The sequence below is a fragment of the Lipotes vexillifer genome, unplaced genomic scaffold (assembly GCF_000442215.2).
Source record: "Lipotes vexillifer unplaced genomic scaffold, Lipotes_vexillifer_v1.1 scaffold311, whole genome shotgun sequence".
Classification (NCBI taxonomy): Eukaryota; Metazoa; Chordata; class Mammalia; order Artiodactyla; family Lipotidae; genus Lipotes; species Lipotes vexillifer.
In genome coordinates this window covers 5,594,853-5,608,603 of record NW_006791012.1, presented here as the reverse complement: position 1 = coordinate 5,608,603, position 13,751 = coordinate 5,594,853, and the positions used below count along the sequence as shown (strand labels likewise).

Genomic DNA, 13,751 nt, shown 5'->3' with positions numbered 1-13,751 from the left:
AATGGAAATAAAAACAAAAATAAACAAATGGGACCTAATGAAACTTCAAAGCTTTTGCACAGCAAAGGAAACCATAAACAAAACGAAAAGATAACCCTCAGAATGGGAGAAAATATTTGCAAATGAAGCAACTGACAAAGGATTAATCTCCAAAATATACAAGCTGCTCATGCAGCTCAATATCAAAAAAACAAACAACCCAATCCAAAAGTGGGCAGAAGACCTAAATAGACATTTCTCCAAAGAAGGCATACAGATTGCCAACAAACACATGAAAAGTTGCTCAACATCACTAATCATTAGAGAAGTGCAAATCAAAACCACAATGAGGTATCACCTCACACCGGTCAGAATGACCATCATCAAAAAATCTACAAACAATAAATGCTGGAGAGGGTGTGGAGAAAAGGGAACCCTCTTGCACTGTTGGTGGGAATGTAAATTGATACAGCCACTATGGAGAACAGTATGGAGGTTCCTTAGAAAACTAAAAATAGAACTACTTTATGACCCAGCAGTCTCACTCCTGGGCATATGCCCTGAGAAAACCATAATTCAAAAAGAGTCATGTACCACAACATTCACCTCAGCACTATTTACAATAGCCAGGACATGGAAGCAACCTAAGTGTCCATTGACAGATGAATGGATAAAGAAGATGTGGCACATACATACACTGGAATACTACTCAGCCATAAAAAGGAATGAAATTGAGCTATTTGTAGTGAGGTGGATGGACCTAGAGTCTGTCATACACAGTGAAGTAAGTCAGAAAGAGAAAAACGTGTATGCTAACACATGTATATGGAATCTTAAGAAAAAAAAAAGAAGGTTCTGATGAACCTAGGAGCAGGACAGGAATAAAGATGCAGATGTAGAGAATGGACTTGAGGACATGGGGAGGGGGAAGGGTAAGCTGGGACGAAGTGAGAGAATAGCATTGACACATACAAACTACCAAATGTGAAATAGATAGCTAGTGGGAAGCAGCTGCATAGTGCAGGGAGATCAACTTGGTGCTCTGTGACCACCTAGAGGGGTGGGATAGGGAGGGTGGGAGGGAGGCTGAAGAGGGAGGGGATATGCAGATATATGTATACATATAGCTGATTCACTTTGTTATACAGCAGAAACTAATACAACATTGTAAAGCAGTTATACTCCAATAAAGATGTTAAAAAAAAAACATGCAGATGTAGAGAACAGATTTGAGGACACAGGGAGGAAGGGGAAGCTGGGACGAAGTGAGAGTAACATTGACATATATACACTACCAAATGTTAAATGGATGGCTAGTGGGAAGCTGCAGCATAGCGCAGGGAGATCAGCTTGATACTTTGTGATGACCTAAAGGAGTGGGTTTAGGGAGGGTGGGAGGGAGGCTCAAGAGGGAGGGTATATGGGGATATATGTATACATATAGCTGGTTCACTTTGTTGTACAGTAGAAACTAACACAACATTGTAAAGCAATTATACTCCAATAAAGAGGTAAAAAAATAAAAATAAAAATGTAAGTCAAGGATGGTACTTAGGCTGGTATTATTTATTTAATAAAAAATGAGTTTTTATAAATTTCATTGATTTAAAAAATAAAAAAAAAAACAGTAAAATATTATGCTACTGCCTAGATATAATAAAGCTGGTTTTAAAAATTGAAAAAAAAAAATAAAAAAATAAAAATAAAAAATAGAAATAGTTTTTTGTATGGAGGGTATGAATAACCTACCACATAAATAAATTATTAAAATAGTCAAAAATATTTTAATTTCTCAGGATAAAATGAAAGGGAGCCAAAAATTTTTAACTTTCAATACTATTTGTTTTGACTCATGTGCCTATTTTGAATCTAAGTAAAAGGTTAAAGAAAGTTAAACTGAACGTTGCAAAATTGTCACCATAGACTAGGTAGCAATTTTGCTGAATTCTGAAATATATAATATTAACAGGAACATCATGAGGACTAAATAGATTTGGAGTTGACCAAGACTTTGGGTGGGAATGTAGATTGTGTTTTATTTTATTTTTTTTAAGATTTATTATTTATTTATTTAATTTATCTTTTTTGTTTCAATGGGTCTTAGTTGCAGCATACGGGATCTTCGTTGAGGCTTGCAGGATCTTTTGTTGTGGCGTGTGGGCTTCTCTCTAGTTGTGGCATGTGGGTTTTCTCTTCTCTAGTTGCAGTGCACAGGCTCCAGGGCGCATGGACTCTGTAGTTGTGGCGCACAGGTTCCAGAGTGCCTGGGCTCTGTAGTTTGCGGCACTCGGGCTCTAGTTGAGGCACTCAAGCTCAGTAGTTGTGGCACATGGGCTTAGTTGCCCCGCGGCATTTGGGATCTTAGTTCCCTGACCAGGGATCGAACCCGCGTCCCCTGCATTGGCAGGTGGATTCTTTACCACTGGACCACCTGGGAAGTCCCCTGCTCTGACCTTTTTTAAGTGAGATGTAGCTTTGAAGAAAAGGGAGAGGATATACAACACAACAGAATGACATATAACTAACTGCTGGAGCTTGGCTCATACAACTTATGCCAGAATCTGGAGTGGGTATTGGGGAGCATGATATTCTTCAGTCAAAAGGTTATCTAAAAATTTATATCATGATAAAGGGCAAATTGAACATGTCCTGGGAATTAAGTTGAGGAGAAATCTGAAAATTATTTTTGGTAATTCTAGAGATTCTGAGAGTCACATTAGATTTTTATTTTCTCTGAATTTCTGACTGAAGGAACTGCTATTAGCAAGAGAACCTTTGGAATAGACTTCACAGTACATGTGTAACCTTAGAAAGGAGACTGTCACCTGGAGGGTTTGCATTTGAGTAGCTCTTTTAAGAGAAGAAAAATGGGTAATGGGTAGTTGCTGGGCTTCCATACTTAAGAGGAATGAAAAATATGAAATGATGGTAGGATGCATTTTGGTTGATGGGTCCAGTAAAGTAGATATGTAAAGATATTAGAAATGCCATGCTCAATGGCACTAACATTTTAAGACTTGCACCAAGTTGCCCAGTATGTTTACTTCTGTGAGTAGGCCTATCTGGTGCTTGCACAGGCAGTCAGAAAAACTGTGAGACCCTGCCATGAGGAGTCACCATGCCTTACTCCCATCAGTAATCCTAGGAATCAGACAGCAGGGAGGATCCTGAAGCTTGAAGAATGTGGATCCGTACTGTTGTGTGTGTGTGTGCATGTGCATGTGCGTGTGTGTGTGTGTGTATTGTATATATAAGGGTGTGTGTGTGTAGAACCGGAGAGAATATAGCAACCACCATTATACTACTTATAGCATTTATTATACACCAGGCACTATTCTAAGTACTTTACATACATTAACTCACTTAATCTTCACAAGACCCTATGAATTAGTTTTATTATCTTCACTTTACAAATAAGGAAACTGAGGCATAGGGAGATTAAGTAATTTACCCAAATTGCCACAGCTTTCAAAGAGCAGAGGTGGAACTTGAATGCACCCTGATAATATCATGGTAGGCAGAGTATTTTTTTTTTAAACATCTTTATTGGAGTATAATTGCTTTACAGTGTTGTGTTAGTTTCTGCTGTATAGCAAAGTGAATCAGCTGTATGTATACATATATCCCCATATCCCCTCCTTGCGTCTCCCTCCCACCCTCCCTATCCCACCCCTCTAGGTGGTCACAAAGGACTGAGCTGATCTCCCTGTGCTATGCGGCTGCTTCCCAGTAGCTATCTATTTTACATTTGGGAGTGTATATATGTCAATGCCACGCTCTCACTTCATCCCAATTTACCCTCCCCCCTCCCCGTGTCCTCAAGTCCATTCAGGCAGAGTATTCTTTTTTGGCCATTTTCATTGAAGGATGCCTCAAATGCTCAAATGGAATCAGCATAGCTTGTAGTTGCCCAAGAATTAGACAAGTATCCCTGGAATCCCCCGTTTCTTGAAGACATCATACACCAACCTATAATTCAAGGATCATATAGATATATCTGCATAGGAAGAAAGGCTGACTTCCCTTGACACCCCTTAATGTACAGCTCTGAGATCATTGTTAAGTCTCAGTGACCTACATGGGAAGAGTAAACAAAATCACCTCTGCTAATGGATGAACTTGTTTGTTTATCAGAGGTTGGAAGGTTTGCTTTCTGTTTTGGGGTTTTGTTTTGCTTTGTTTTTTCTGCTTTGCTCATCAGAGCCATTATGAAGGCTTTGTCAAGGTTGGCCTGAATTCTAAATAAAGGGCCCATTCTGGTAAGACTGGTTACCTGTGAGTGTCAAGTAGGATGACTAAGAATGGTGGTTCACAAGACAGACTGCCTGGATTTGAGACCTAGTTCTTCCACTAACTATTATTTTAGGTAAGTTATATAACCTCATTAAATATTTGATGTTATTATCATAATCATCATTATTATTATTCCCAGTCTATGAGAAAGTTATTGGTTCTCAGTCATCTGGTGAGGGAGATATATGACATAGAGCATCTTTGAGACACTGTTTCCAAGACTTCAGGAAGCAGCACTGTGGACACAAGTCCATCATGAATGTCTCTGTGTCCTGGTGAAGAGAATGGCTCCACTGGGAAGGTTAAGGGGCATTGGATGAGGTAGTATAATGCTGAAACTCACGATAGTCACCTGGCCTGGTCTTGAAAAGCAACATTCGTTATATTTGATTTAACATGTTGTGTAATTGTTGAAGCTGTGTGCAAGTTAAAAGACTGCTGGAGATGGCTCTGCGGTGTCCTACTTTCATTAGGCTTCTCTGTTTAGAGAATCAATGTGGCTGCAGGCTAGGAGGGGATAGGCCTAATTCCCTTCAGCTCTCCCTCACTGAGTAAAGTTTTTTTTTTTTTTTTTTTTTTTTGAGTAAAGATTTTTAAGAAGGTACATAAGGAAGGATATATTGCAGTGTTGCCTGGTTATCTGAACCCCCAAGCATGATCAAACAAGGTGTAGGGAGGAAGAGGAAGTTACTGTGTGTGTAGCGCACTGGGGGTTGGGGGTTGAACTCATCCCTTACTGGAAACTGGAGGCTCTGGGGACACCCTGGTATGATATTTTTAGGACATTTAAAGACTTTAAGCAGCACAGGGTTACCTAAAAGAGTAGCTGATTGAAACTCTTTATTAGAAGCCTATTTGGAGCATATCTGCCTGGTTTGTCCTTCTGTATTTTAAAAATTATATATATTTTCCACACTTTCAACAAAATCAAATCTCATTCTCACCTGGCATTTAGTAAATCATCTTTTTTATCTATATTGCCAACTTCGTAAGCTGATTTAATGATGCTCTGCTTTTAACATCAAAATCTCTATAAAAATGATGAAAATTTACTATCTCGGTGAAGCTTTTTGCTTTATAAATATTTGGTTTTTCTTGTTGAGGGCCTTTTCTTAAAATTATATCAATTTGTACTTCAAATTTTCTTTTTTTTTCTCTATTTTGATAACTAGTAAACTTTTAGATGTGTTCTATTAGTCTATAATTTTCAATCTTAAAATTTACCTCTTTCATTTTTGGATATTAAGTAGTATTTCATGATCTACTTTGTTCTTCAATCTCTAAAACCCATTGCAAATAACTAGACTGTCATTACCTGGAGCACAACCACATTATTGTGTCACCATAGCTATGGCTGTCTTTTGTATGCAACTGTGACACTGCTGACCCAAAAGGGCATTCACTTTGTTTTTCCAGCTGCAAAGATGAATTTGTGCTTATTCACCCACATTTTTCACCTATCTTGCTTATGACCAATGACATACTAATTATACTAACTATAGACTTTGTTATCACTAACGAAGATTTAAAATATAATTTGTGTCCAAGGAATTGTTTAGAAATTTATCCTCACTCAGCTGTCCCTGATTATGTGTCTTTCTCCACACTAGACGTATAAGCCCTTTTGAGGGCACCGACCACATCTTGGTCATCTTTCTATCTCCAGTTCTTGGCTCAGTGCCGCACGTGCCATTATCACCCTCTTCATGATCATCATCATAGCTAGCATTTTTAGTTGTGGGCACTGTGCTAAGGACTTTACACAGATTTTCTCATTTAATTCCTCCATCAACCATATGAGGTAAGTAATATGATTATACTTACAGAGAAGGAGAAACTGATGCTTAGAGAGGTTAATTGGTCTAAGATCAAAGGGTTCAGTCAATTTTTTTTAACTGAACTGGAAGAAAGCCATTTGAGATGCAGATTCAATGTTCATCTTATTTGCATCGTATTCCAAATGACAGAGCTAACCAGCCACAGAAACTATAGATGGTATACAGTTATAAATTATGCTTAGCCCTACCAGAATTTATAGTCTTATCTGCAGGAGTTTCTCAGAATTAATGTAAGTAAACATTCATAAAGGTAATCCTTAATTTATAAGAGGTCTTTATTCTAAAGTTCATTTCTGAGTCAGTTGTTTTTCCATAAAGTACTTAAATTACGGATTGAGTTCCCAGACCACCACATAAAAAACTGTGCCCAAATGACTTTAAAAAAGATAAACCCCTGTTCTCCCAATGAGAAGATCTCCCCCAGAAATTTTGACCTTCTTGAATATATAAAACTTTAGTAATATCTCTTATAACATTTAATTTATCTGTATATATGTACTTAAAATCACATCTTGGGCTTCCCTGGTGGCGCAGTGGTTGAGAGTCCACCTGCCGCTGCAGAGGACACGGGTTCGTGCCCCGGTCTGGGAAGATCCCACATGCCGCGGAGTGGCTAGACCCATGAGCCATGGCCGCTGGGCCTGCGCATCCAGAGCCTGTTGCTCCGCAATGGGAGAGGCCACAACAGCGAGAGGCCCACGAACCGCAAAAAAAAAAAAAAATCACATCTTAAAATACATTAATCTAGAAATATTGTTTCTCTCCACTCCCACTTTTCCAGAAATAATTTTATTCAACAGTTAATGCTCATCTTTAACAATATCTCTGTCACTTCTAGGACTACTCTTTAAAGTCATTTCCATGACATGACTGCAAGAAGGCTCTAGGAGAGGGAGGGGGTAGAGAAGAGTCTGCCAGGTGCAGGCCAAACAAAGGGGGCTTCAAGAAAGGGGAGAACTGGCAGGGGAAGCTATTCATCTGTAAGTGTGGCTCACAACTCAAGTTTTCCCCTTATTGGAGGATGCCCAGTTGATCCTCCAAGTAGACAGTAGTGTGTTTGGTTGAATGATGCATATAAAAGTGACTCACTGTATTTTATCCCATTTTACAAAGTATGTTAAATGCAGCTTTAAAAATAAATACAGTTTCAGAGTTCTGTTCTGAGTGTTTTGACTTCAGCCAAATATCTATCTGTCAACAGTCAAAATAGTCATGCATTACCTGAAATGTGGGTCATATTAATACTTTTAAAGGCTAAGAGCACTGAAAAGTTATGGAAGCAACTCCATCCCACATGTAATTTTTTAAATATACTAGACTGTAAGTAAATACAAAGAATTTTATTGGTTGTGAATTTTCTGATGATGATTACTTTCATACTTTTTAGTTTATTTTTGTACTATATTAAGTTTGTGCTTAATTTACCTTTTGAGAAATTAAGCACTGACCTTTGGCATAAAAAGTCTGTTCAGACTCTATTAAGAAGTTGGCACAAGAAGATTGCTGTTAATTTCTGGCCTTTAGAAATAGCATTTTCTTTTGTATAAGTCTAAGGAGGAAGAGCTTTGGTGAAGTTGTCTATACCTCCTCCTGCATAGGTATGTCCATAGAAGTCTGTCAAAATTTATCTGTAGAGAGATGTTGCCCTGAATCTCTCCCCACATTCTGTTTTACTAAATGGGTAAATGAAAGATGTGTTTATTTTGAGAGAATGTGTTAGTTTTTATTTTACTTCAACAAAAGGAGACAGGATTTTCCCCCAAAGTTTATATTCTTAATACTATAACAAATATATCATGCTGACCAAATAGTTTTGTTTTTTTTGTGGTATGTGGGCCTCTCACTGCTGTGGACTCTCCCATTGCGGAGCACAGGCTCCGGACGCGCAGGCTCAACGGCCATGGCTCACGGGCCCAGCCGCTCCACGGCATGTGGGATCTTCCTGGACCAGGGCACGAACCCGTGTCCCCTGCATCGGCAGGTGGACTCTCAACCACTGCGCCACCAGGGAAGCCCTGACCAAATAGTTTTAAGACAATTGCTGAAGACATCTATAAGGATTATGAGATTCTTCATTTACATTGATTGCTGTTAGAGGATTTTCTTAGTGTAGAAACATTTATCAACTGTTTGCTCATATAGTAAAATTTGTTTTCATAATAAAGCTCTATTTCCTAAGCTTAAAATATTTTCTAAAACTGGAGCACTGGAGTCCTGTAATGATGTTGGCTTTGGAGTTCATGTGTCCATGACCCTATATAACTGCAGTAAATTAATCTTTCTCATCCGTTAAGTAAACCTACCAGAATTCACCTCCTTTGTTATTAAAATATGTTTGTCCAGTATCAGTTAGTTGGATACCTTCATGTGTATCTCTATTTTAATACACTAAATCTTTCAGAGGTTATCATATATGTGTAATCATACCATAGGGACAATTTGTAATGGCAGCTTTGTTGTTTTTATGTTTGGTTTGTGTTTGCTACGTTGTGTCCTTTAAGGGCCATATGTGATCACTAGTCAGCCATCTCCACTATGGAGCTATGGCAAGATTTCAGCATTATATAATGTTTTCATAGTAGAAAATCTTGAATTTGTGTATATGTTTCAACAGTGCCTTCATCTCTGTGTTTTCTTTGTTTCCCATTGAATTCCTCTTCTTTTCAGCTAAAATTGTATTGTTCGTTATTTTGCATTTATTATAAGAATGCACTGGGCTTCCCTGGTGGCGCAGTGGTTGAGAGTCCACCTGCCGATGCAGGGGACACGGGTTCGTGCCCCGGTCCGGGAAGATCCCACATGCCACGGAGCGGCTGGGCCCGTGAGCCATGGCCACTGGGCCTGTGCGTCCGGAGCCTGTGCTCCGCAACGGGAGAGGCCACAGCAGTGAGAGGCCCGCATACCGCAAAAAAAAAAAAAAGAATGCACTGTCTGAAAATATATCTTTCTAAATAGACAATAAGCTTATGGTGAAAGATTAATTAAGAAAGGTTAACTAGTAGATAGTTTTTGAAAATATAACTCATAATTTCAGGTTTTTAACATCACTTTCCTCTTGTTCATTTTAAAATTTACATTGAAAATGCTGCTTTGGAAAAAACAAATGAAAACCACATACATATACCTGGGTGAAGAAATGAATTCTTAAGTTAAATTAAATCTTAACTTTAAATCATTTTGGGAGGGAGGAGATGGAATATAAAGGCAGTTGTCAACCAACATTTATTAAGTATTTATACTACATGTAGTGCTATATTATGCTGCTTTGTGTTAAGTGGTTTTTGTTAACTATGTGATAGGAAGAATGATTTGAAGTCATATTTACATATTACTTTTCCTGCTATTTTCATTACTCTTCATTATTTAATAGTTTTTATAAATCATACTCAGCTATAATAATTGATTAAAAGATAAAACTGACAATAAGAGATTGTGATGTCAGAAAGACGTTGCATTCCACAAGGCAAAATAAAAAAACAGAATTCTTTAAGGAAACAAAGTAGAAAAAAACAGTACCAGAGACTGTATTAGTCAGTACTTTAAAATGTTAAGGTGATGTTTTTATTGGTAGTATATTTATAATAAACATGAGGCACTCTGTTTTAAAATATAGTTTAACAACCCAGCCATGCTTTCAAATTTTAGTCACTGTGTACTGAACTGTAGTGTTTTGTCATTTTTTAAATTTCAAAATGGTCTTCAATAATATAGGTTTTGAACTTTTCAGTTCATGAAACTGAAAAAAATTTAAAATTTAAAGTATCAGTATTGACTCTAAGGTGATAAAATTATAGTTGTGATTACAAATTAAAGATAATTTTGAAAGAGAGGTAGTTAACTAGGTGAGTTTAAACAAGATAAAATGATTTATGGCCATTTTATAAAATAATGACAATCTTCATTTTAAGCTACAATGTAAAGTGCTTTATTCTGAGATTATGTATTGTGTCAGAAGCTAAAACTGCCTTTTTTCTAACAGTGCCAGAATACAACCTCTTTTTCTTTTTGCACTAACAAGACTGCTTTACCACCACAGCCCACTCTAAGTAATTAAATCAATCCTTTGTACTTACCGTATTCTCCTCTAGTGACGGTACTAGATCTGATTATATGCTTCATGCATATTCAAAGTACCGCACTGACAGCTCTTTAATGAGCTCTTACTTAATCAGTATGAACAATGTTCATCTTGTTCTTTTTTTCCTCATGCATTAGAGCTAGGAATAGTTGGGAAAAATGAAACATCCAGCATTCATTTGAAAAATATATTGTACTTTGAAAAGTGTCTAAGCTGAGGAAGTTGCATTCTGCCCTTTAAAAGTCTGATGGACAAATTGGATTACTAGTATTGGATTAAATAACAAATGGTTAGAGGAGAAATGAGAAAAGCTCACTGTGATCACAGGCTTTAATATTTTTTGTTACTTATAAAGCTAAAGGGGTCTTTAACCAGTTATTAAAGTCAGGATTAATTTGTAATGGTTCAACTTACTGGCTTTTAAAAGCTTTTTAAATTAAAAAAATTTTAAATCCCTAAAAACAATAGTGTAATGATGTATTAGAAGAAAATTTAATTTTTTTATTACTAGGCTAAGTATAGATTTCCATCACTGTGTACTATCTCAGATAAGGAGTTAGTGATACAGAATTGATTTAACCTCAAATATGTTTTTTTCAGTTAATTTATATAATCTATGTAGCACTGAATAATATATCTTTAAATATTTCTTATTGTTTGGCTTATTCCCTTTTTAAACATGAGACTCTTCTCATTTCCTAACAATTAGGGGAGGTGGATCTTTTATTCTTATGTAGAAATCATAGGCATGAGTTAAACTGAAAATAACACAGTACCACATCAATATTGTTATTCTCAAGGAAGCAGTCTTCCATTGAAGAAAATGATGCTAATTTAAAAATAGGCTAGTTGCTTCTAGTCTTATTGCCTGAAAGCCTCAATTACAGGTTAGGTTGAACTCAAAACAAAGTTTTAATATGTGTATGTTTTTAGAAACCACTTAGGTTATGAATGCAAGAATTAAGTCTTTAATCAGAAAACAAAATATCATAAAAACTGCACCTATTAATATTGCACACATGTGTCATTTCAGTGATCAAAAAGGCCTTCACCAGGGTACAATTGGCCTTTTTCCAAATTGCAAGCTTTTTCTCAGCTTTTTCTTTTTACTCTTTCTTCTTTTGTTGCTACCCAGGGATTTGTGCCTATCGCAGCCTATATCACATGACCAGTGTCAAGACATCACATGGTCCAAAGTGAATACAAAACCAGCTACCCTAAAAGAGAGATTAAAAATGCTGTAAAACAATAAAGACCTTTGTTCATACTCAAAGAATCTATCCTAGATCTGCTTCATACCATAAAGTTTAACAGACTTTAATGAAAGCACATATCCTCACTATTTTCCCTAATAATGAACAACAGTTATCTATTTTACAGGGATGCTCAGAAATACATGTTTAATCTTTTGCACACAGATCAGCTCTTTATTTTAGATTTTCATTCTAAAGATTTTTTCAAATTTCTGTTAATGTGGAAACAGGTAAATAAATTATGGTTCATCCATAATTTATGCAAGTATTAAAAAAGAATGAAGTAGATCTTCAAACAGCATGACAACAACAAATCACAGGGTCCTTATGTTAAAGAAACCTGTATGTGTCCAGATAAGGTATATACCTGTATGTGATAGGCATAGCTACGTATGTGGTCTGGAAGAAGATACGCTAAACTGCAGTAGTACTTCTGGAGAAGGGAGGTGGATTGGGGAATTGGAGAGGGTGGGGGTGGTGAAAGAGGCCTTGACTTTTACTCAATTATACCTCTGTATTGTTTGAATATTTTTTAATGGACTGGTAGTGTGTTTGAAAGTTAAAAGAAAATATCTCACTTAAGAAAATAAAACTTAGGAAATTGACTAGCCTATTTAGTCTTTGCCTGGGATATTTAATTTTTTAGTAGATATTTAAGTTAACCCTATGAATCTATCTAGAAGTTGGACTGAAGTGTTAAATAATGGCCTAGCAAAACAATAAACCAATCATGGGTGAAATTCAGAAAAAAAAAGTCAAAGAATTGTAAATTTGACTAGATACAATTTGAAGGGAGAGGAAGGAAGAGGGTTGGGGAATTAATATTTTTCTTGAGTATGATTGTGGCCTACTTCTGCATGAACAATACCAAATATATGCTATATGTTATAATCCGTGACATACTGGCCTTTTGAGGGGAGGGGTGGTACAGATGATGGAATGGATATTAGGGAAAATGAATTTTAAATGTACAATCAGTAAATTTATAATCTAAAATTTTAAACCATCTCTCTGCTCAAATGTTTTCTCATTTACTGAACATTATTATGTTCGTCATGTTTTTTCACAGATAGCTCTAAGTATTTTTGTAGCCTGGTCATTTACAATGTATTTAAAATAATTTGCAAGTGTTTACCCTGTTAGGGATGATGAGTTCTGGAATGGTATATGTATGTATACCTTTAGTTTGCTTTGGGGGAGGAAAATAAGAAAAAAAGCAAGTTGTTACAGGTGGAAGCTCTCACAAAATCTATTGACTTCTCTGACCTTACTGGTAGTCTTATAATTCTCATAATGATTTTTTAATGTGATTTTTAATTTATTTATTTATTTTTATCATGACCGTATGTCTGTCAGCACCACGAGTTCCTCACTGAAACATAATAACAAGTCAGCCTCTGGGGAGGATTTAAAAGTTGGAACACTTTTTTTTTTTTTTAACTGTACTTAGTATTAGTATTGTACTTAGTATGATCTGTAAATATGTTCGGGGGACTGAAATATACAAGCTGAATAATAGCAGCTTTAGAGATTGGCTTATGAATTTTTAAATATTGATTTCTTTTTTCAGGCCTTGGACTTTAATCTGATGTTGTTATAAACAGTTTAACTTGTGTTGTTGGGATAGCTAAAATATGTTTCATGTTAAAAAGAAAAAAAACAAAACACTTGTGCTGAACTATTATTTGGCTTGTAAATGTCAATAGAATAAGAAATAACTCTTCCTAAATTATAGGAAGGAACACAGAAGAAGAAGAAGCTATGATGCAGGAGTGGTTTATGTTAGTTAATAAGAAAAACGCCTTAATAAGGAGAATGAACCAGCTCTCTCTCCTGTAAGTACTTATGACTTTGCTTGTTTTTCCTACAACATTGATGAATCTTAGGCTTTCCATCATTGTCTTTTTGGGGGGTTTCATACTTATTAGGCTTAATGTTTTTTCTTTCCTTAGAGATTATGTTTTATATAAAAATAAAATTAAAAATAGTATATAACCAATTTTTACCTTAAGAGTAAGAATTTTAGAGTGTTAGATACTAAAAAAATGTATTTATTATATAGAAAGCCAAGTAATATAAACAATTTTTGTGTTTAAGAAGTCACTTGTGGGCTTCCCTGGTGGCGCAGTGCTTGAGAGTCCGCCTGCCGATGCAGGGGACGCGGGTTCGTGCCCCGTTTCGGGAGGATCCCACGTGCCGCGGAGCGGCTGGGCCCGTGAGCCATGGCCGCTGGGCCTGCGCGTCCGGAGCCTGTGCTCCGCAAATGGGAGAGGCCACAACGGTGAGAGGCCCGCATAACGCAAGGAAAAA

At 36.6% G+C, this 13,751-nt stretch overlaps 1 protein-coding gene across 3 annotated transcripts in view; it reads left to right on the top strand.

Annotated features, from left to right (window-relative positions):
• EHBP1 (EH domain binding protein 1) overlaps nt 1-13,751 on the top strand; it is a 361,704-nt gene that overhangs the window by 339,206 nt on the left and 8,747 nt on the right. For all 3 annotated transcript variants that reach the window (XM_007464127.1, XM_007464125.1, XM_007464126.1), the window contains one exon: nt 13,177-13,276. In XM_007464127.1, the coding sequence (XP_007464189.1) occupies nt 13,177-13,276 (100 nt within the window). The remainder of the gene's footprint in view (nt 1-13,176; nt 13,277-13,751) is intronic.